This window comes from Dermacentor albipictus, chromosome 1 (genome assembly GCF_038994185.2).
Source record: "Dermacentor albipictus isolate Rhodes 1998 colony chromosome 1, USDA_Dalb.pri_finalv2, whole genome shotgun sequence".
NCBI classification, from domain to species: domain Eukaryota; kingdom Metazoa; phylum Arthropoda; class Arachnida; order Ixodida; family Ixodidae; genus Dermacentor; species Dermacentor albipictus.
The window spans coordinates 417,573,034-417,598,231 of record NC_091821.1 but is presented as its reverse complement, the minus strand read 5'-3'; the positions used below and the strand labels follow the sequence as shown (position 1 = coordinate 417,598,231).

At 45.7% G+C, this 25,198-nt stretch overlaps 1 protein-coding gene and 1 long non-coding RNA gene across 2 annotated transcripts in view; one reads left to right on the top strand and one right to left on the bottom strand.

Moving 5' to 3' along the window:
• LOC135900366 (lysosomal cholesterol signaling protein-like) overlaps window positions 1-25,198 on the top strand; it is a 187,923-nt gene that overhangs the window by 107,362 nt on the left and 55,363 nt on the right. The window contains exons 6-9 of the mRNA XM_070532233.1: window positions 4,632-4,756; window positions 6,076-6,244; window positions 10,028-10,189; window positions 22,800-22,883. Coding sequence (XP_070388334.1) covers window positions 4,632-4,756; window positions 6,076-6,244; window positions 10,028-10,189; window positions 22,800-22,883 — 540 coding nt within the window. The remainder of the gene's footprint in view (window positions 1-4,631; window positions 4,757-6,075; window positions 6,245-10,027; window positions 10,190-22,799; window positions 22,884-25,198) is intronic.
• Window positions 1-25,198, bottom strand: part of LOC135900425 (uncharacterized) — a 142,323-nt gene that overhangs the window by 85,460 nt on the left and 31,665 nt on the right. The gene's annotated exons all lie outside the window — the stretch shown is intronic.

The following is a 25,198-nucleotide window of genomic DNA, read 5'->3' as shown; positions in this document are numbered from 1 at the left end:
ATGCACACAAGGAGTGCAATGCGCACTGTAAATGGTCCCTCAGGCCGGTGCATTTCAAGAAGTGCACCTGTGCGCCAATAGCTCTTTTTTTCCACGGTTGTGGCCACGGTGTCAATATTTTCGGCTCGGACTGTCCTGAAGTCCAGTCGGGTCAACATTCGTACCGTTGGACGTCGTACCGAGGACACGTGGTACACAACATGTGTTCGACAGTTTTGTCCCGCCTACTGAAACAAAAAGGAGAATGCGGAAACATGCGGGCGCCAATTCTCAGCACGTCATGAGGTACGAATAAACCAGTTGCGAGTTCGCGCACCATCCTTTGTCACCGACTCTGTTTCCGTCCCCGCCATCAAGTACATAGCTCAGGAAGAACTACGAACATTCACCAACTAGCCAAATTCATTGCTCTTTTAAAGGTCATATGAGGCATGGACGTGGCAGAACATTTCACTGCACTGAGACACAAAGCCGGATAGAGTATATAGGCTTAGTGAATTCGTCGTCAATGTTTTAATAATTCATAGATGCCTTAAGCATGTAGTTGGGAACTTAAACGCGCAACGGGAGCCTTAACATTGTTGTACTCGGGCGCATAGAGCATGATAATCAATGTACTTCCAAGGCATATGAAAGTGAGGGATAGAGATGGAGAGCTTAGAGAGAGGCAAGAACGTTAACCAGGCTGAGCCAGGCTGCCTACCCTGCACTGAAGAAGGGGAAGAGGGGGGTATAACATAAGGAGGACAGAAAGTTCACAGTATGAGATAGAGAGAGCAAATGATAAATGAAAGGTAGGGAGGTTAACCAGGACTGAGCCCGGTTGCCTACCCTACACTGGGGAAAGGGAAACGGGGACGGAAAGATTAAAGAAAGAAGAGAAAGCCCACCGGGGATATCGTTCAGTCACTCAGTCCTGATTACAGACGCTGACTCAATCCTGTATCTTTCAAATATCGCAGCAGCGCTTTTGTGGCCTTTTGTAGCTGCGATATGCGAGGCCATGGTCCCAAGATCTTGTTCAAGGTGAACGGTTTTCTATCTAACTAGTTGAGAGCTGTGCAGAGATCTTGTCTTTCATTTTCAAATGATGGGCAGTAGCACAGTAGATGGTCTATAGTTTCTTCGACACCGCAGGCATTGCACTCGGCGCTATCAGCCATTCCAATCAAAAACGTATATGCATTCGTGAATAAGACGCCCAAGCGTACTGTGCTGTGCCGCACAGTATGAACGCACACATGTGCAAAAGCGCCTAAACGCGCCGATAATATCACAAAGGTTAGACATGTATTTTCTGCTGCCTGTACACCTTTTACAGAGTCGCTCCACGGGCGCTGCCATAGTTGAACACGTGACCACGCCGCCATTCAGCGCCTTCTGACTTCCCCTTCCCGATAGTGGACGACGTGCTGAGTAAATACAGAAAAGCGCTGTTTTCGCTTTTTTATTATTCGCCAGTGACGAGTGACGCTTTCAACCGAAAGTGCAAAGTGAAACTTCGTGCTTCTGACAATTTGCACAAGGTGTTATTCTACCCTGATGTCGTTTAGTTAAGTCGGCGCGTAGGCATCCTCCGATGAAGCGATTTACCCGATCGGAGGTACTTCTATTTGCTTTATTTTCTTGTAACAACGGATAGCTCTTATCATCTCGGTGTTGCGTCACTTGTCGTGACAGTCGCTATGTGCGAGCTGTTTTTCGATAACATTATTTTCAGCACATCAAAAATGTATCTTTTGTTTCTGCTGCTTCTTGCAACCATCGGCAGAAACACTCGTGTACCATGCGTTGGTTGCACATGAAAGAATCCCAAGTGGTCAAAATTAATTCGGTGTTCCCCACTATGGCGTGCCTCATAATTAGATCATGGTTTTGGCACGTAAAATCCCATAATTTAGTGTCATATCTTTGTTAAGGTGCAAGACAGTATGGTGACATCAGACGTGTTCGAAAGCACACTCAAATGTTCATGTAGCTCACTGACTTTCGTAGCTGTTGATATAGCATTCAGATCAAAGCTAAACACATGTCATTTTTCCAAGTTCAATAGTCTTATCCATCTTATTCATCGATGACCTACAACCATTTATTTGCCAAAATGCGCTGTCCGCACACCTCAAGTCGCGTTTACCTTTATTGGTAATGCATGATACGTTGATATCGCATAATGTTCGGACGCATGCATAACTCGGACGCATGCATGCTGCGAAAAATTCGTGCCAGATGACCGCTTTCTGACCATATTTAACACTGCCATGATGTATGATCGACGAATACACAATGCGAGCCCAGAAAAGGGAAATTGTATATAGCTCCCACCGCGATTGGAAAATAAGCAGCGCGAGCGCGTGGGAGTACGCTAAGCTACCCTAGGCGCATGATGCTGAACATTATTTGGCGTTCCCAGCAGCTAAAAAACAGAGTTAGTAGTTAATGATATTGTATATCAGGTACGTCCCCAGAACTTTCTTTCGGGGTGGGGGCAACCCAAGGTACCTTGCCTATGCGAATGGAAGGGGGGGGGGGAGGTGACCTTTAATTACTAGTCTAAATGTGAATAATGGCCACCGTTCGCCATAAAGACGCGTAAACGCGCAAGAGAGAAATGAAATAAGGTGTATCTCACAGATACTCCTGTGAGATGCACCTCTCCTTTCCTTGGCAAACAAAACACCCCATCAAATGAACTTACGCAAATACAAGCGCAGGAAAAACACTGCCAAGAACAAGTGATCAAACGAAAGTGCGAAATAAAGATTTATAGTAACGTTTTTTGAGATAGCTCTGGAAAAAGTATAGAGAAATATATATTAGCGGAACGATCATATTTGTGTACGTGCCTGTTGTACATAACTAAAAATGATAATTGAGTACTATCTGTCATATAACAAGAACACTGTGATAGCTAGGCTTGAGAGAAAGTTTAGTGGTGGTTAAATTTGTCCTTGCCATGGGGCCTTTAGCGGGGAATTGTACGCTCATGACGACAGACCTGCGGAGTGGGGGTAGTTGCTTTCTCGGCGTGGTCGATTTTTTTCGCCCATTGCAGTGATTCGCTGGAACTTGAGAGTTTCCGAGACCAACCAGAAAGCGTTCTGTATGCAACATAGAGTTTCTAAATAGTATGCAAGCATCATAGATGAATCATAGAGTTTCGTGGCAAGCATCACGTAGCTGTTGTTGACGTCAAGGGTCGACCATCACGGCGTCAAGGACATTTTGATACTACGTGTTGTGCGAAAAACGATTGCCGTAGCCGAATGCGAAACTGCATATGCAAATAAAACGACAAATATAAATGGGTATATTTGGCTACAATGCGGGCGCCCATTCTTAACACGTCACGAGATTACACATTTTTCTTGCAGTTTCTTTTTGTGTTTGGCTATATTGGCGCTACAATTTCTCTAGCTTTGGGCCGCGCCACCTCGTCGGACCTGGGAACACTGCGTTGGGTTCCTTGTTCATTCGAGCCACCGATGTAGTAATATGCGCGGCTGTCATAAATGTTCCTCGTCTAGAAGGAAAACGAAAAGTAAGGGAGAGAGGGCACGATTACGTAGCCACTGCAGAGTTGCACGAGGTATGGGCCTTACCGAACCAAAGCAACACAGGACTATGAAAAGCACCGCAGTGAAGCGCTCTCGAATACTTCTGACGAGTTTGCCGGCGACGCGACGGGAACGCGTGGTTTTGCACTACGCCCTCATTGTGCACGTACACTAGTTCGTACGATACAGCTGTTTGTAAACGCAGTTTCAGGGATAATTTCAGGGAAACCACAAAAAAAACTTCTTTAACGGAGGTGGCCCAGTGAGATAGTACCAGACAACGCTTACGAAAGAAAAATTGGCAGTGGCTTAGCTCGGCTATGCCAGGATATACGTAGCGAAAGCTAATGCATAGCATGGTTGGCCTTGGTTAATCTTGATTGCAAGTCCAGGTTAGTCTGGTTGTCTAGCTATGTTGCGGCGTTTAGCCAGTCGTTTGGCGCGCTGTTCGTCTGTTTTCTGGGCGATTCGTTTCCTCTTCATCTCGTTCCGATGTCGATTCCAGGCCTCCTGCTACTTATCAGAATTGTCGCCGTCCATACTGCCGCTTCAACTATGGTTGCGGCGCACGCGAGCTCTCCTTTTCAATCCTCCGACATATTGTCAGGCATGCGACGCAGCTGGCGAAGTGAGTGGAGGCGAGCGCAACGACGAGGAATGTGGTGTGACGTCATACCAAACGGCGGCGCGGGAAAGGCGCGGCACTGCGCCGAGGCGGAACATCTGTGGCTCGGTGCTACTAGTGGCGCATGCGCAGGAGTGACAAGGAAGCGAGTGAGAGAGGGAAATATCCGCGGCGAAGCGCGCGTTGTGACGTCATGTACCTGCTCGGAGCACCGCCATGGCGAAATCGCAAGTTCGCGGCCAGTAAAGCTTTCGCTTTAACGATCATTCGCGAATTTGATCACTGATGGCTAATGCACGTCTACCACGAGACAAAAAAAAACATTCATAGGGCAGGGAGAGGAAGGACTCGAGAACACCGACAGCACGTCGAAACCGAAAGCTGCTATATAAAAAATGTAACAGGCATTACACGTAAGGGATGGGCTCATGTGGCGATCTCTTTTTTTTCAGCTGCTTGGAGACGCGTTCGCAGCACCCGTGCTGTTTCTGCTGGGCTACCACATCGAGAAAGCTTTCCAGGAACCCGACGTCAGGGAGCACCTGCTTCCTGCCTTCATCCTGAGCGCGGTGAAGTCGTAAGGCAGTTTATTATAATTTTTTTCGTGCGTCTGGACCACAAGGAGGGAAAAGTAGAAGGCAGGGGGGTTAATTAGAATAACGTCCGGTTGGCTACCCTACACCGGGGGAATGGTGAAAGGGAAAACAAAGATATCAGGGAGGAAGAGGAGGGAAGGAAAGCAGGAAATTGCGGCAAGTTCGCTGACGCGTGTGGTTCTACAGAAATTGCAATAACAGTCACAGATGTTCGCACAAACCCGTCGTCCTTAAGAAACACAAAAGCACCTTCACCGCCTTATGGGCCGACGGGCGATGGGGGCGGTGTTCCAGCAGCACTTGCACAGAAAGGGGCCGATTGTCCATTTTTTGGAAAGCTTTCACAAGTTGTTGTCTCTCTGGGGCATATCTTGGACAGTGGCACAGCAGGTGGTCGATGTTTTCTTCGGTGTCACAGACCTCGCATGCTGCGCTGTCAGTCACTCCAATTAATGTAGAGTATGCCTTTGTGAAGGCCACTCCTAGCCACAATAGTGCAACACTACCAATCGCAGTCATGTTTGAACATAACTGTGTAGCGAAAGCGTTCACGACGTTCGTGTTACCGCATTACGAGGTAACAGCAAGGAAACATCCCGCGCCGCTGTTTCAACTTTGTACGCTCACGGACGCAGTCAGTTTTTCACACTTCATGATGTGCAACTCTTACACATTCGAATTATTCTATATGTAAATAGCATCCAATGAGGGGAATCTATCAATGTTACCGCGAGAGTCATTCTGAACCTTTGCATCTTGCAGCGTATGATGACTCGGGAAGGTATTGACACTGTTTGTTGACCCAGCCAATAAAAAAAAAAAATGTGCCCAGCGTAACATTGCTCACCAGCTGACAAGCCTGTCAGTTTAGGTAATACATTGAGAAAGAGAGAGTGGATATGAAGACAAAAGCTTTACGAGGGTAACCAGGAGAAGCATTAATTGGATTGGCTACCGCACACAGTGATAGAATGAGGAGGGAATAGAAAGAGGAGAAAAAGAGAGAAAGTTGCTGAACTGAAATGCACGCAAAATAAACTCAATAACACCTTCAAAGGAGATGAAGCAAACATGTTCTCCTCTAACATCACGACCATATTCTTCAAGAGAGATGCTACACAGCAATAACATCATCTCCCATTGAATATGTGAGCCCTGCACGAAACATTTCGGCGTTGCCACAAATCAGAGTTCCGTTTCCTCATTTTTTCCTCCTGGCGGTTCAGAGAAGGGACTGCCTGCTGCTGGCGTTACTTTAATTCCGTTTCTTTTCTTTCTTTTCTTTTTTAACGCCCTGCAGGTTCGCCCTACCGATGTTCCTCAAGGTGTCCGTAGAGCTTGTGCTTTACTGGAGCGGAGCGCAGGCCGGTGTCAAGGACCGGGCCAATTTCGCTTTCCTGTACGGCTCCGCCCCGACGGCGCCCATTGTGATCCTGTACGCCTCTCAAAGAGCTCTGCCCGCGGGAACGGTGGGTCTCTCCCTTCTGTTTGCTCCCTTCTGCTTTTCGATCGCGGCGCCCGCGCGCGCGTGTAACCGTGGACAAAGGGGAGAACGGTACTACATAGGAAGCATGCTATTGATACGACGGTCCATATATACGTTGCGCACTGTTCACGTGCACGTACAGTTACTTTTTTTTTCGTGCTTTGCTTCTATGCGAGGAGTATTGGGAAGCGCGAGATCCTGAGCTGGCATATTGTGCTCGGCATGCTTCTGGAGTGTGAGCTCGCAGTTCCCATTTGGATGCAGTTTCCGTTTGCACTCGACGCATCGAACGGTGATGGAGTTAGTCCGTGGTGCGTGGTTTTCTTGCCATTAGCAAAACTGCGAACTACTAGGATTTCGAGTAGTGATCTGTAAACAACTCGACCTCTGTTCTTTGCAGCGTTCCGAGCTGTGCGAGGTTTTGTCTGTATGTCTGAAAATAGGTATACACTCGTATAAACTGTGAGTACGCCGTCAGTTCAAGGCCGTGGGGCTATGGATTGGGTGTGGCAATCGTACACGGTGTTATCTGTGCACAGCGAACAACGCAGCTGCTATTTTTCCCACGCTCACAAGTGGCACCGTAGATTTCAGGAGTATTGCTTCGGATATTCTGATATAAGGGGGACCTTGAAGTTTATAAATAGAAATAACGGGATATATAAATGAAAGGGGAGGTGTAGTAATGCCCTCGTAAGGAACTAGCAAGAAATGGAACTAAATAAAGCATGTCCCCCCCCCCCCCCCCTCCACACAAACACAAGCACACACACTTTCTTTTTAGAAGCCAGCCACCATAGACGATGCTGTAGCGGGCAAAAGCTCACATTGCGTCTATCGCAAACAAATGGTTGTAGAAGACAGTAGCGTCCGCTGTTTCGAACCTACCTATATCACATTAATTGAGTTAGCAGTCAGAGGAATTGCTGACGTATACTGATTTCGTTTTTTGTCATCACTGCGTGCTCAACCTATTAGGAATTTGTGCGATGTTGTATATCGTGGGATGCTTTGGCAAGACGAATAAATCTAACGGGACCGTTAGGAAGAAAACGACCAGATCGCTTCGGACAGAGAGCACTGTACACCCATTGTGCAAGATATATTACACTATCACCCCGAAACGCGCCCAAGTCGGAACCATGGTGTCCCTTGATAAGAAGAAGGTGCTTAGTCTCCTCAGATGTGAGTTGCTGTAGAGGCTACAAAGCGGCATTGCCTTGGGAGGCGCACCTAGCTCTACACATCACCTTTCCTGACTGAGAGTAAATGCTCAATATTGATCGGAAGCTCTCTTTCTAAAGCGAACATCACCAACAGAAGAGTCCCACAACAGTTGCTTATCTCACCGGCCTTGTTAAACTTGACATTCATACAGCCGGTATGGCGGTTTGCAAATTTCTGAGAGGCGCGTTTTCCACATGCGCAGATAACGTTTCACTTTGGATAAACGATGATACCCGCGTGTAAAAACGAAAAACTCTTCGGCATGTGGGCTGTAGCCATTGTGGAGGCATATCCACAAAGTATAAGCTAAACACCACAACACGACAAGACTGGCGATACCACGGTGACCAAAAAAGGTGCAAGAAATGTGCTTGGCAGGAGTCATTTCGTATTGCACTGAGTAGGACGCATAATTCAGCACACTCAAGACCTTAATATTCTCGAACTCATTAACATTAACACAGAATGGCTATGCAGAAAAAAGAGATGGCAACCATGGCGCATAGTCAATATCAAAGTAGATAATACTACGTAGTATCAGGCTTATCGCACAAAAGGTATGGGGATCAGGTGAATGTTTAGTATGCAGTCTTGTGAGGCAGTATCACAACCTAGCTTGTTTTTAACAGTGTTTCCACCTATTGACTCCCCAAAGCAGAATACGAAAAAAGTTGTAATTGAGAATAGAAAAGTGTGAGTACAATTACTAGCCTCCCTAAAATGGGACAAACCAATCTGCTAGTTCAGTGCGCCGAAGTTAACATAATCGTTTTCCTACCAGAGCAGCTTGCGCATGTGCTTCATATCTGTAAGGTCCGAAACACGTTTCGTGGTTCGTGCTTACCTTCATGGAAGGTAGAAGAGCTGGTGTCCCGGAAGCCAACGCCGAAAAAGGAATGCCTTACAACCCTGCCAAACGAAAACAACTGGCATCCCCGCAGAAGCAACATTTCAGCGCTTTCCTACGGTGTTCAATTGACAGAGGCCCGACGACCGAACACCGTTGCTGTTAAAATAGTATTTTGTACCGTGCTTTCTAAATCGTTTTTTCTACACATGAGTAGATTGGCGAACGTTAACTGGGACACACGGTATATTAATGAGCAGAAGTTGAACTAAGATTGTTGCTGAGGCAAGCGGTTCCACAAGGGGGACTAGCCTTTGTAAGTGCAGCAACTGCTTTCCTTAGCAGGCGTTGTTATGTAAGCGTAGCTCACCTTCTTCCGCTCTCAGTAGTGGAGGAGGAGAAGGAGGAGAATAAGCCGGAGAGTGGCATGCGGTAGCTGCTGCCAAATTACAAAGGAAAAAAAAGAGAAGAAAATAATGTCACATCTCCAAACTCTGCTTTGTTCCTACGTCTTTCGATTCCGGTGCACTCTTCTTTTTCCTCCACGTTCTTTTTTTTTTTACGTTGACATCAGCTACCGCGCACCATGCACCGGCTTATTCTCCTCATCTTCCCTCTCTGAGGGTAGGGGCAAGAGTGAGCTAGGTGTAGACCTGTGGTGGAGTCACTCTACTTGTGGAACCATTTGCTTCAGCGACATTCCTTGTTGAACTGCTGCTCATCGAAGAAGATGGAGAACTTTGCGAGTGGGTATCGATTCAATAAGCCAAATTCAAATAAGCCAAAACGCACTGAAAACGAACACGAAGGAAGCGGGGAACACAAGAGAAGCGCTGTATCACTTCGCTGTACTGCTGCTCGTCACTTCAAGCCTCCATCTTCCCTGAAACTTCTTTCTTGTTCAGACACGTATGTTAAGACACTCATGTATCTGGCAATAACGCCACAGTAACACATACGTCACAATAAACTTCAACTGCTCGACATTATGCTTATGACTGTGGTTAGCTTACGATTTTTAATACTTCTTTCTTAAACGTAGGGAGCTTTTCCCGTTGCTTCTTCCGCCATGATCGGTTATTTGCGCACCGCGTGGACGCACCAGTACTCTTCAGTCATGTTTCCGTAACTTGTGCATGCAATAAACTTCTCATCTGCCGTGAGCCAGTGAGAGATTTCGTCAGTTATGCGCACGGCGCTTAGTGTCCTCAGTTGCGAGTACGTCTAGCGGAAAGATCTCTACACTGTAGTCGCTTTTTTTTTATCGATCATCGTGTTACCATACATGTCTTTTTTCTCTATTTGTACCGCCCTTTATTCTAATTTGTCTTTTGTACGAGATAGCCTCTATGAGCTCCCTTCGCGCACCTAAGGACTCTGCTACGGGTATGGCGATGACGACATCGCAAAACGCTGCCCGGAAGCGTCAAAAAGATTGTAGCGTTATCATTTTTTTTGGTCGTTTCGAAAAAAAAAACCCATTGCTACGTCGAGGATTTTGCTTTTTTCTCGCCCGAAGGAAAGAAAAGAAAATTGCGCAAAAGGCGAATAGCTGCGATAGAGTAACTGGTACTCCGTAATGATCATTCGACTCCAGGTGTAGCCTACAGTATACACTGAGCATCGTTTGTGTGCATTTCATTTGACTTCGCTTTCCAAGAGGCGCTTGTCTTCCCTCGCCGTGTCTCGCAGTTGGCAACGGGAGTCGGCGTGTGCACCTTGCTCTCGCTCCCGGTGATGTTCGCAACGGCCGCCGTTATCAGCGACGAAGGACTGCCTGCTGCGGGGGTCTCGCCGCATTTGCAAATGAGAACTGCCCTGGCCTGCCTCGGCGGACTCAGCCTCCTGGCGAGCGTAAGTGTGTGCGAGACCGAGATGTGTGTGACTAACCCTCGCTGGGTTACGTGGACTCAAATTGAGGCCCGCGCCGCAGTGTCTGTACTGCGCGCGCAGGCGGTGGGGTCCGGCAGCGGAAGTGAAAGGGAAACGCAATTTAAGTAATCGCTCGCTGCCGTGTAGATAGCAGGCAACTCCAGTTTCATTGCGTGACGTCTGCAACTTATTCGTCGGCGCGAGGGCCGAGAGAAAACGGCAGGAGAGCCTGATTTTATTGGAAACTGAAAAAAAAAGAAATGTCAGGCTTCCTTTCTACTGCGACTCATAGCGATAAGATGGGACCACACATACACAAAAAAGAATACAAAGTACGTTAATGAAGACGAGCAAAGAGTCTAAAAAATAAGACGTCAAATTAACAATCATTTACATTTTGCTTAACACTCCCAGCTGCCAGCACTGTCTCAAAAAAAAAAAAGGGGGTGGGGCGACATTGCCATGCGTGCCGCAGGAGCCACGAAATGGTCAAGCGGCACGGTTGCAGTGATGAAAGAAAGTTCCGATTCTGTTGCCTATATTCGTTACAAGCGAAGAGAGATATGTTTGCTGGGCTGAGTCTGGTAATACGACGGGGCACACTAGGACACTTTTATTGCTCTGGACTGGAAGTCATTTGGAATCAGCGCTGTCTTTGGAGCGGCGTGGGTTGTTCGAAACTTTTTTTTTTGCCTTCGTTAGAGTAGGCACCTGATGTCATCATTTTGCCACTTTTTTCCATGGTCTGCAAGAAACAGGAGGATATGCTCGTAAGAGCCTAAATATTACGCCTTCCTTATAAGCATTGGGAGGGGCGAGAAAGGTTTGTTTACAACAACAACAACAACAACAACAACAACAACAACAACAACAACAACAACAACAACAACAACAACAACAACAACAACAACAACAACAACAACAACAACAACAACAACAACAACAACAACAACAACAACAACAACAACAACAACAACAACAACAACAACAGCAACAACAACAACGATCAATAAAATATTCAATATAGTGCCCAGAAACAGCTACGGAGCCTTCGTACTGGTGCTCTTAAAAAGTAATATGTGAAACAACATGTGCAGAGGGAGACAAATGCGGCAACGAAAACAACGAGAGACCGAGAAACAAATAGAGCAAACGGAAAACGACGAGGCATGGACGTAAAAAGGCGGTAATCACACAACATAATTATATAATATACACAAAACACAGGAAATGAACTCCGAAATATGTGAATATTGGCAGAATATCTATTAAATGTTTTTTAGAGTCGAGCCATAGGACAGTGTTTAATCTAACAAAGTCGGAAAGAAAACACGGAATGTTGCCTGGTGTACTTCTGCAGCACGGAAAATTGCACATGATCAAGAAGCCTTAGACAATGTATAACGTCATGGTCCCCATTATAGAGGAACAAAAGGTCAGATTTAATACATCTTGAGTTTAGGGGTACGGGTTGCGGTACGTTTGAGAGGGCTGAATTGTGGTCGCCAGAATAGAAAAACCTGTGCTTGAAAATCGATGTCAATTTATTCTGGGCTCGTTCAGTAAGATCAGAATTGCATTTGCATTTTACAATTTACTATTAATTTGTACGAATTATATTTTCAACTACAGAAGCTTATTCTAGTAGTGGAAGGCACAAAATAGAATGCAATTTCAGAAGGACAACAAGAGAGGGGAACTCAAGCTATATACGGCATACAATATCAAGAGCGCGTAAGGCACGTGTTTTTGCGTATTTAGCTTGTGAAGAGAAGCTTAGCGTTTTCTCGAAGCATGCATCAAGATCTTTCATTTCGTCGACCCTGGGCACCAGTGGAGCATCCTGAAGGGTGTTTGTAAATTGCACATGGTGTATATTTTCCGTATGACTTAATGCAATAGTGTTGGGAGCATATAAGGGTAGCTTATTGTCCTGCACCAGTCCGAGAGTGAAAAAATGTCTTTTTGCAGGTCACTGCAATCGGGAACACTGTTGACAGTCTTAAATAGGTTTATTTCATCGGCACATGGACGGAATGAAGAATGTTAAATTGCTGACTAGATGCCATTTATGAACACTAGGAAGAGGGCCAAAAACGGATCCTTGAGTAACTCCGCTAGAGACCCCATCGTTAAAAGAGCTCTGTCCATTAATGTCAACGGAGCACTTGGGTAATGAGGTACCAGGGCAGTGATAGAAAAAGGTATGCCAATTTGTGGGAGCTTTGTAATGAGGAGTTCATGACAAACTCTATCAAATCATTTACTTATGTCAAAGTAAAGATCGTCTAATTGGCCCCTATTTGCACCACACTTTAGGCATGGGTCATAAGTGCGACCAAGTTTGTTGTTCTGGAGCACCCTCACACAAAACCACATTGCTCATCTATTAAGTGTTCTTAGCACTAAGAGAAAGCGGGGAATGCAATACAAATTCGAACATTTTTGACGCAGTGCAGACCATAGATATAGCCCGGTATTTAGCAACTGCAATTCTAGCCCATGGTGTGGAGACAAACCAACCCTCTACCATACCACATGGGCTTGCCAGAAAACAGAAGGGCTAGCCATAATAAAAAACCCGAGTGCGGAAAAGTGGGAGAGGATGCTATCCAGCGACAACCTGAAAGTCCAACAAGGACTAGTAAGGCGTGCACGCAGGGCAGCTACCTTCAGTGGAGCCCTGGACTAGGGGAACCGACCCTGGAGAGAAGATGGAAGACTCCATCTGATGCCGCAAAAATCACTGCAAAATAGAGCAAATAAACGTTTTTCATCATCATCATCATCATCTAGCACCCGATCCCGTGTACGGGCACTACCCGGGCTATAGCTTTCCAAGCTCTTGTAAAGGTACTAGCCTTTAGGGAGCTGTTAAAGATGCTTGTGAGAACAGGGACAAGTGTGCTTGCACGCGTCTTAAGCAGTGCGGGAGGGATGCTATCAGCTCCACAAGGAAGGGAAGAGGCGCTTTACACACTCCAAACTAAGCTCTTCATTGACTGATAGCGCACACACCGTAACAGACTGAGAATAAATCTTACTAGTGGTGGAAGGATCTTTTACACCAAATACAGAACACAAATGTTCCGGAAAGGCACCAGTAGTGTTAGGGACATCGCCATTTTCGTCAACGAGGCATACATCTTCAGCACTCTTTTTTGGAAGAGTGAGAGCGCACGTAGTTCCAGAAAAAATTTCAATTACCTTTCGTGCTGGCTTCGACACCTCGATGGTGGTCGTAGTGATCATTGCCATAAAATATTTGAAAATAAAGCGACAGCGCCTAAATTAAACTTTTCTTTTATCTAGGCGTGTTTGCCCCACTTTTCTGTGCACGGTCTTTCGCGTTTATTGCCGTCTTTAGCTCTTCGAAAACCAATGAGGAACTTCGACTTATTGAGCGTTTTTGTAGGCAGGAATATGCGCATGCCAGTTTCAAAAATATTCCTACACAAATTAACCCGTTCATCAACACCAACCTGTTCATCGTCATCAAACTGGGATATCCGAAATTCTAATTGACTTTAAGAGAGAGGGGAAAAAAAGAAAATGAGTTACATAAATGTTGTTAGTAATTCATAAGTGGTTTACGTGGTGATCGCAACTTTTACGCAATATGTATACTTCTGTTTTGGGCTTGCAGTGTATTACATGTGTGTTTTGGCTGTTCAAAACATCTGTCTTTATATATGTGTACGTGGACTGAACTAATGCACGGAACTTTGCAACTCATGTACTGTTGGACCGTATATTTTTTATTTATCCAGTGTTCTACTGAGTGTTATTTTTTGTGTCGCTATGCTCCCTTTTTACGCAAATTTGTTTCGCTTGCCAAGTGACAAGGAGTAGCCGGTGCCACCATAAAGGCGCCAACCTCTCCTAACATTCACTTCAATAATAATAAAAAAAAGGAGCTGGGCAGGCCATGTAATGCGTAGGGCAGGTAACCGGTGGACCATTAGATTTACACAATGCGGGCGAAGGGGAGGTAAGCGCAGCCGAGGACGGCGAAAAATTATGCAGAGTGATGAAATTACGACATTGACAGCGGCAAGTTAGAATCAGCTAGCTCAAGACATGTAGAGGCAATTGATCGCTGCGAGAGGTATTCATCCGGTAGTGGAACTAAATATAGGAGGCTGCTGCTGCTGTTGCTGATGATGATGATGTTACCCTGGCTCTTGAAAAACTCGGGATCGGGTAGAGCACGTGCGTTTACTTTGTATGGGTTCCAGTGACGGCATGCGCTGCAGATAAAGAAAAAAAAAGATGACTCCAGATGGTTAAGCCAAACCTGAATAGAGCAAGGACCGAATGTCAGTCGTTGGACGTGCGCTATACTGAAGCCCTGAGTCGGCAAGAAAGGCCGTACACACCTCGTGTTATTGCTGCCGAAGTATAAGATATAATGTGGGCTGGCTACTCAGCAGATTTATGGGGAAGAACGCGGAAGCCGTGACCACCGCTTCGCACTGTCAGCAAGACCACCTGATAAGCGCGGAAGGACGAGACCAGCATTAAGCGTGGGATCGCGATTCACGATCACTGCCTGTCAGTCAGAAACGACGGGTTAAGACCTCGAGTGACAAGTTGACTCAGCGGAACGGCTAATCTCCGCCTTGCTCACATTGGACGGCCCAAGAGTTGACAGCGAAAGTGCCGATCGAGATATATAAAAGAGAAAGAGAACGATACTGTGTTTAATGATAACTAGAGAGTGGGTCCTTGGCCAACAACGTCCTTTCAGAACAGCGCTTTAAAAGCTCTAAAGACTTTTCTTGAAGACAACGGCATTGTTGGTCGTTATTAACGCTTTTATTATTCCTTTCATTTCAATGTCGCTGTATATAAGTGTGTGTTTGTGGATTATGTTACGTTGACTGTTCTGTTGTTACTATATGTGATAATGCATTTACACGATGTATGTACTACCCGCTGACTAGAGACTCTTATTAGGTGAGAGCATCATTTGTATTTTTGAGGCTTTTTTCTACAGAACTGTACAGTCATTTAACTTGTATATTGTAGGTACCATGTTTTCTTACGTAATAGTCCAAAAACAAGAAAGGGGCTGGCAGATGGAATGGCACACTGTGGTATAAACTTTTTAGTGTTACTGTGAAAACGTTGCTTGACAAGTCCTGGTGCATGTATGAAAAGTTAATTTGATATATAATTCGGTACCCTGTATGTTGTAAGCTAGACCCTTTGAAGAGCTAAGGAGTAGCCGGCGCCTTAAATTGTGCGCCAACATCTCCTTATATCATATCAATAAAAAAAAACGTATAGATTGCGGCTTGACATGCTAATGGGCATGATGAGTCACAGAAGCAAAAGCGATACAGAGCTTTAGGGCAAGGGTGGCTCCAGTCACAGAAGCAAAAGCGATACAGAGCTTTAGGGCAAGGGTGGCTCCACATTAAAAAAGTTAGCTTGGAATAGAATTAATCTTGGTTCATGGGTTTTAGGGCTGTTACGAGTGTTTAAAAAAAGAAGAAACATCAACTAGACAACCTTTACACGAGTGCGCGAATCACGAAGCCTTTGAGTCTGAGCGCAAGAGCGAAAATAATTTGTTACTCGAAAACGCAAACCATTGTTGCCGTTTGGAAATTGTTGTTGGCGTTTGAAACCATTGTTGGCGACGGAAATTGGCATATTGAATCAGGATACGCACAATACAGATAGAATGCAATATCGCACAGCGCATAATGGACGCATGTTGAAAGAACTCCGAATTCGCGAATCCGCAGACGAAGGTGTAAATTTCTGACACATGACCAGTAATTACAATTGATTCTTCTTTCTGTTGGTTACGTTTTCTTCATTTTGCGCGCACACGCGCACACACACACACGTACACACACACACACACACACACACACACACACACACACACACACACACACAAACACACACACACACACACAGACACACACACACACACACGCACGCACACAAGTGCGCGCGCGCGCGAATGTATTCATTATCAACATTCATTATCAATGATCAGTATCATATAAACGTGAACTCGGAGGCCGCTAACAAGCACCGAAATTTTACTGTGGGACCGTTAAGTGGCATACCAGAGGACATGTTAATGAGAAAGCTTTTCTCCGCAACCTTTACGACACAGCCGAAGATTCGTCAGTAATTTCGCAGTGCGGGTATGGATAGTCATTCCTTGCGAAACATTCTTGCTCGTTAGTGGCGGGGCGCTTCGTTTCAAAAGAAAGAAATAGTGACAGAAAGAAGGAAGGAATGAAGGAAGGAAGGGAGGAAAGGAAGGAAACTGCGTAATGAGATGTCTGAGTGTGCCTTTGAGATCCTCAAAGCTGCAAAAGCGCGGAACGATTTTAAGATTTCTTCCAAGTAATGCCAGGGTGGCGCCAGATTTGAATCCGATTTTTTTAAGTTGTTTGTAGGGGCAAAGCAGCGCCGCTCGATTTCCATGTCACGGTAATTGTGTTAATCCGCGGCGTCTCCTGCGAGACTGCTCAGTACTGAAGTATTTCACCGAACTTGGCAACGAACCATCGATCGCAATTAGCATGCGCGAAATTCCTAATCGCAGAAGGTCAGCGGACGGGTTTTCTCTTGAGTAATAAACTGAAGCCTGGTCATTATGAGTGCGACCGAATACCAGCTGGAGTTTTGACAGGAAAGCAATTGATTGAAGGTAATCAGACGAGAAATCGAGCGCTTGAGGCTACAAGAATCGATGCAGAATGCCAGAAACATTCGCCTTAGTGTAAAAAGGCCTTTCTCTTTCCTCTCATCGTCCCTTGCAGAGTGACAGGTAGGCAAACACTTCTACGATGGCAAGACTCTCGGCATCTTTGGCTAGCAGCGCGACGACAGCGACATCTCACTGCTAACCAAAGAGGCAACATTACCAACATGCCCGTTCAGCCACCCTTGCGAAACCTCTCTGCTTTTAGAAAAAGAATATTCTCTCTCTCTCTCTCACTCTCTTCAGAGTACAACGGAGTAGAATAGTTAAAAACAAAGAAATGTTGTCTGTCTTCATTCGAAAAATTGTAACCAGGAGTAAGAAGGCAACCTAATTAAGAGGCAGCTTTGTTCGAAAATTAGGCGGCCTGTTAGCACGCATGATGTTTTAAGTATTCCCGAAACTTGCAGACTCGATGACGAGTGACTCGTGATTTCCTACCGCAAATAATATGCCTAATAGTAGCAGAGGGTTAAATTTGTGTTAGTGTTCATGTTCGGCAGAAAGTTGAAGCAAATAAAAGGGGAACAAAAGACAACTTGCCGCCGGCGGCAGCCGCGTGCCCACAGGCTTCGCATGTCGCGTTCCATGCAGCAGCGAAGGTGTCGGTATAACACTTATTGCACTGACTACTCAGTATATGTCTCCCAAAGACGATCACGCGCATCACCTGTGACTTCCCTGATTATCTCTCACTGCAGGCCAGACACTCAGCGCCATATTATCGCGCTTTAATGACGGACCTCCTTCGGAGCGGAAGATTATGGTGGGTGGGCAACGATGTTCAAACTGCGATGCGGCCGACGAGACCACTTTTGGTGTACTTAGTAGAGACCGCCCTCGCCTCCAGGTTTCATCTTGAATGGCGGGCGCCTAGGCATTGTGAAGCGCTGTGCGCAGAAGACGTGGGCATGTCGCACGTTCACTGCGCATACTGATCGTTGACCCCAACGCTCTTTCTCTCTCTCTTTTCTATTCATTCACCCTTTCTCTTACGTAGCGGAGAAGGCCATGATACACAGCTAGCTTCTCCGGCCGCGCGCTCTGCTTTTCTCGCAATAAATATTTAGTTCCTCGCTCTCTGTACATTTGCCTCGTGTCTGTCGGTGCGAGCTTGCAACAAAACGCCCGTCCACAGTGCGCGTTAAGGAAGCCCAGGTGGTCAAAATTTAATTCGGAGTCCCCACTACAGCGTGCCTCATAATCATGTCATGATTTTGGTACGCAAAATCCAGAATTAAATTAAATTTCAAATAATACTCGGGCTCATCGGCTAGATTGTCGCCGAGCGCGATTGATAATCATGATGATAATCACGAGAATACGTGCTACATGTAATGATCTTGTAGATGAGAACGGCCGACACTGCGTGAGAGCAAAAAGAGTTAATGAGAAACAATCGTGATTTTGTAGAATGGGCCTGCAGAAGACGGTTCCGATAGTGACACCTACCGTTGTGCATGTACCACTTGGCAAATGCAGAAAAAAGAAGTAATGAGAAAGAATGTATTGAAACGCAGGAAAATTAGCCAGAGGTAGTTCTGGTTGGCTATCTCGCAAAGGGGGAAATGAGACAGAAAAAGAAAGGAGCACGAACGAAGTGAACTACGTGCACAATCAAACAGCAGTGAGGGTAGCAGACAGCACTCTCGAGGTATATCACGAAGGCCTGTAGAACTCACGAACTTCGGCAACGCAGATATATCTGTACGCACGGAATTTCATAGGCAGCACCGGCCTCGTCTTTTCTATTCTTGCACTCAGGTGACGTGCGTTGTTTCGTCGTTCTGCTGTAATGTGCTCAAGTGTCGCGTGCCTTCGTTGTTTTGAGCAACAGTGTTATAGTATGTCGAACCAACTAGCCCACTGCGGAATTTTCCCGAATTCTATTGTTATAGTAGACGATTGTCCAGTTGATTAGGAGCTGACCACATCCCTTGTCTTTCACTGCTATGGCGCTGGCCGACGCACAGGGTCACTATAACGTAAAGCTATTCCAAAATTTTCTATTCCAATTCCACAATCAGCCCTCCAAGATTGGTCAAAAACTTTTTTCGGACTACCCGCACTTCGCCTGTCCGTCATGCGTCGTCACGAAAACCGCGATATCTCCCAATCTGACATGACATGTACACAATGATTATGCATGATTTGGCCTAACAAAATAAAAATAATTATTTCTAATTCAACGCCGTTTCGTCATTAACCCTCTGCTATTGGTCAAAAGGTTTCAGGCTACACCCACTTCACAAACCCGCCAAAACTCAATGCGTCAAAGTGAGGTGTACGCGTTACAGATGCATTAATATGCCGAGTAAAACTGGATTTTTTTCTGAATAGCCGGAGACTGCTCCGTTCCGAAAGGAATAGAAGATGGCTGCCACCGATTGGTCAGGCACTGGCCACTCGCATCTGCTGGAGAGCGTGGGTTTATTTGAGTGTAACAAAACTATTTGCGGGGCCGTATAACGTTATCGAGCCCTTTAGTCACGTTTACGACATCACGTTGCCAACTGTTCTTTGGTGAGGATCCGTTTTAGCGGCATTTGTAACTGTCCGTTGCACGCCGCCGCGATTTTAGACAAGCCACCGCAAGGTATGTAAAGGAAAGCGGACCAATTGCAGACGCCGGCACCTTCCTCTTCATCCGGTTATCTATTTTCAGTGGGCTCGCTCGGCCCCATCGAAACCCTCTCCACTTGAGCGTGCTCGTCGCCTCTTATCAGCCAATTAGACAAGAAAAACCGCTTGGTGTAGACGATGTAATTCGTTTTGAAAGCAAACAAAAGTGACCACCTGTAAACAAGGAGGGCGTTTGATTGAGCTGTTAAGGCAACGCTGCGGGTCACCGCCCGATTCTGCGTCGGTGTTTACGCAAGTTTCACGTCGGGAGATTGGAATATAAACATATTGTAATAGTTTTACGTTATATGTCCCTAGTTTACATGTGTGTTAATGTCGCTCCATGGCTGCATGTGTAGCTTGTGTAGGGCTGGCGTTCCTTTGAATTAGGAAGGCATGTACAGGAGTAATTCCGATGTCGAACCACAAACGAGACAACATGGTCTGTTCGCGTCGTTACAACACGGGTGGTAGAGTAGTTAAAGGTCAGGGAACAAAGGACGTAAGCGCGAGAGAAAGGGAGAGAGAAATAACTTTATTAGAAGAAGGAGGAGAAAAACTGACGCGTATTTTATGTGGTTTCCTCAAAAATGGCCTTAACCTTCAAATCCCACAGGGTCAGTGGACGTTCATGGGACACCGAAGCGTAGCCCAGTTGAAGTTATACTGACGTTGCAGTTACAGGTAAGTTTGCATAAGCGCATTGACGTATAACTGCAACGTCAGTACAACTGACGGTCATTTTTAGTTTATGACTGACGTCAGCGAAAGTGGCATTGCATGTGTCTCAGGAGTTATACGTCAGTTGGCTTACGCGAGCTGGCGTATATAACTCATAGCACATTCAATGCCTCCCGTGGGCGGCGAGTTTACTTTTCTTTCACTTTTTATTTCGTTTGACTTTGTGTGATGTATAAAGCTGAAATATCGAAAGTTAGCGAGTTAGCTACGCGAGGCCACAATCGCAGAGAGAATAAACAGGTGTGCTAAAGCATGCTCTCGCGTAGCACGGAACCTGAATTCGTAAGCACGCACCTTGCGGCACTTTTGATGCGCTCGTTTCGGTGGCCTCGAAAAACACCAACTCGGTAAGGGAGGGACGCAGAAACGGGCCAAGTACGGATCGAGCCTGCTCTGACAGGCTCTGTTGGCACTTAGTGTTCCGAGAGCACTCTGAATGGAGAGCGCACGCTCGCCGTCGTGGCCCTAATAGTGCTTGCCGGTATAGGAAGGTGTGCCCGTGCTCGGAATAGGAAGCGTTTGAGGGGAACATGAGTGAAAGCTACGAAAAAGTTTGTCAGTGCGCTTTGAAAGAGGGAAATGCATCGGATACTAAATTACGAACGAAGCACGAACTGCTCGCATGAAACCTTGAACTCTACCTTCAGTGTTGTTTGTATGTGGTCACATATGGCTTCGCTGAGCATTTCTGCGGTTTAGTATTCGTACTCCTTGTTTCTTTAAGCACACGTGGGCGCCGATGAGCAGCCGGCGCGAACATGTTCTTACAAACATTTAATGAGAAAAATGTACGCGTTATTATTATTTTGCTTTGTTATTCATAAGGCCTTTTAGAACGCGTCGCGGCAGGGATAGTAGACATTTGGAAGTGTCGTCAGGTGCATATAACGTCCTCCACAAGGTCACCATCGGACGATTTGCATGACATGCGCATTGTTCTGATATACTGTTAAAATATGCAAGCGTGACACAAATAAAAGTAGTGACAGACGCTTAGCGTGCTGCACTGTTGGAAGGCAGCGGCACTACAAGCAGCAAAAGATGCCATATGGACGCAGTTGTTTCGTGTCGCTGTCTGTGACAGGAAACAATTGCGTTCATCAGGACCAGTGCACAGTACGATGCCGCGCGGTGTAGCGCGGTGTAGTGTGTGTGTGTGTGGGGGGGGGGGGGTTCCATTGCGAATATAATTATACCCATTTTAACATTGTGGCTAGTATCATCTCCAACCAATCTGCTTTGGCGTAGCCATGTCGTGCTTACATGTACACTCGATTACGGGAGAGCAAGTATTTTAAAGCGAAAGCTTTACTGGCCGCGAACTTGCGATTTCGCCGTGGCCGTGCTCCGAGGAGGCACATGACGTCACACCGCGTTCCTCGTAGTTGCGTTCGCCTCCACTCGCTTCGCCAGCTGCGTCGCATGCCCGATAAGATGTCGGACGATTGAAAAGGAGAGCTCGCGTGTGCCGCAACCACAGTTGAGGTGGCAGTATGGACGGCGACAATTCTGATAAGCAGGAGGAGGCCTGGAATCGACATCGGAACGAGATGAAGAGAAAACGAATCGCCCAGGAAACAGATGAACAGCGCGCCGAACGACTGGCTAAACGCGGCAATATAGCTAGACAATCAGACTAACCTGGACTTGCAATCAAGATTAACGAAGGCTAACCATGCCTTAGCTTTCGCTACGTATATCCCGGCACAGCCGAGCTAAGCCACTGCCAATTTTTTTGTTCTCTTACGGTAGCTCTTCTATGCCCTTCACACATACAATAGCAAACCGCGGCTAGACACCTAACGCCCCCGGAACACAATGAACCGAGACGGCCACCAGCAGCTGCTGCTGTCACGAAGAGCGCACCGTGGTACATGGACCCATAAAAAATGCAATACAGACCTCCAGCGTTAATTTTCATCGCTCAAATGCGATGCGTAGTAATCTCATATAGTGCTCTTGATGTGTATAAGCCGCTTTGTGATTCTTTAGAGCGCGTTTTGAATATTTACGGTATAGTTCTCTATGCATCGGGGTTAAAATAGCCTCTCTATTGTAAGATAGACTGGCTGTTCCCGCAGTCAGTGCAAAACCGCGGCATGAGCCCGTCACTAAGTTCGATTCGTATTACATACCGACTTACATCATGGCCCTCGCGCAAACATCGCCTACGTTGGCTCCACCATTAGAAAAATATTGATCAAGAGGCGCCGAGTTTATAGAAGTAACATCCGAAAATCCGAACCTTGGTGACGAGCCAAACCTTGGGTCTTTCGCATGTCAAGGTCTCGCAAAGGAAAGACATACGTTTTGTGCGCACTTAAACGGTCGAAAGCGAGAAGATAAAGACACCAAGTTAAGGTGGAGCGCAAATTAAGCCTACAGCTGCCATGTTATCGAAGGAGATTTCTTCAATAACATACATGCCAATTTTATACATTGGTAAGGTTTAGCGTAATGCATTTCACAAGGTCGTGCCACTTCGTTTTGCAGGTGTTCGTCATCGGCCTGTTTATGTTGACCAGAAGGACGAAGGGCCTGATCTGCAATGTGTTGCTGTGTCTGCTTATCTGCGAGGTGGGTGACATATTTCCCCCAATATTGCTGATGGCTTCTTGGAATATCTCTTTTAAAAGTTCTTTCGTCACTTCTCCAACGTGTTTTCCCAATATAAACATAATAATGTGGGATTTAAATGGGTTTTCTGTATTAATGTGTTCGGCCGTTTGACATATAAATATACTAGAGCACGCAGAGGACAAGGAGAATTGTGTTCTGTGCAGTGTGCGTGGACCTAGTTGACAATAGCAGGGCAAATGAGAGAGTTGGTACTGATTTATTTTTTGAAAAGACACGTAGAATGCTGCAGCACTTTAAAGTGTTGTACTCTTTTCTTTCTTCCTTTTCTCCCCTTGTCCTTCGCTCTACGTGTTTTTTAGAGATGGATTTAAAGAATTCAGATATGCCGGCATTCGCCCCGCTCTTAAGGATAACTCAAGATAAAATCTGGTGTGGCGTCGTTCAGCTCAAAATTATTTCAAAAAGACAGATAGAGAATTGGAAAGAGAGAGAGAGAGAAGGGAGGAAGAAAAGGCATGGATGTTAACCAGCCTGAGTCCAGCTTGCTACCCTACACGCGGAGTGGGGGATGAGGGAGTGAAATAAAGAGAAAGAGAATACATGAGTCTATATCGCACTTTCACATACACTAAGCTAGATGGAGCATGTCTAAAGCCGGGCAGTGAAGTCTGGTGACCTCAGGTATGAAGAAGCGCTCGAATGGCTTTCTGGGCTTATGGACTGTGAGGCCAGGCTCCCAAGATACGTATTGGATTGTGGCCTTTTGCCTGGGGCATTGGATGCTGGGGGCGACGCTTAGGGGCGAAAGTTGAATCAGATAAGGGCGATTAAGAGCAGAGCGTTGAACATGTGATGATTCGCGTTTACGACCAGACCGATAAACCGATCGCATGAATGTTTAAGGTTAAAAGGGACGCAATACAGCCAATAAATGGGGACGTGTTAAAACGACGTTCAGTTTCTGTCTGCATGTTATTGTTCTTTTGTCTCTATAGTATACGGCTCTGCAAAGGTAGTGCACACTGGAACACCAACTTGAGGAAACAACACGAACCCGGACCGCGTTAGTGTTCCTGTAGGTAACACATATGCAGAGTTCGTAGACAGGACATACCAACTAGCCCCTGTTGGAGCACTTCTAAATGTTCTTTTGTCTTATTATTTCGTAGGTTGTCGTCTTTCTCTAGCACTGCTGATTATATTGTGCTACGTAGTGCTTATCCATGGAGTGGTGCAACATAATAATTCATTTTGCTTGATTTGTTGCTGCTTTTTCATCCGCCGTGCGCCATCGGCAGATCTTAATGATAATTTGGCGGAGTAGCCTTTGTACCACTGATGAAAAGCTAAAAAAAAAGAATAGACTAGGGATTTAGCGGAAAATGCGAGAGAAATGCGTTAGCATCCCGTTGTACCTCTCTGAGCTCTTGGATCCATGATTTAATCCATCCGCATTCACCCCATTGCAAAGTTTTGTTGAGGGGCTCACTCGACTATACTCGTCACTCGACTAATATATATATATATATATATATATATATATATATATATATATATATATATATATATATATATATATATATATATATATATATATATATATATATATACACGTACATATATATTAGTGCTAACACATTAAAAAGAGTTCGGATAAAATCGTTGCGTACAAGCGCCAAATTCGGAGAGGTCTTGCGCTTTGTTGTCCTCATAAAATTCGGTCTTTCAGAAGCGTGTATATCTCGGACTCCCTTGTGAGTTTCCGAAACGAGGTGTTTTTACAGTTGGTCACGTCGACGTTAAAGTATCCGGTTTAAGTGATTTTTCCATGGTGTCATGTGACATAGGAATCTGCAGGTTAACTACTGAACGTCGCGTCTTTAAGTTGAGGCTGGACTGTAGGTAGAAAAATCGCGGCAGAATCTCCACTGGAATTGTCTAAGTATGCGTAAGCATTATGCCAATTGCTCATCTCTACGTAGCCCGCTGTCATGATCAATCTTATCAAACTTGATTCGATAGTATGAACCTCTATCAACTCTTATCAGTCAATGTGAACCTTATCGAACTACATCCGACCCTTATCAGTCCTTATCAACCTTATCGAACATGATCAGACCCTTATAAACTTTAATCGGCCCTTATCAAATTGTTCCGACCATTATAAGCCGTTATCACTCGTTAGCACCTTATCCATTCACGTCAAACCATTATCAACAATGATGAGACCCATCTAACTCCTCTGACCCCTCATAACTCCCTATCATCCTTATCAACTCATTGAATGCTTATCTTTTCCTCGCTTCCTTGTT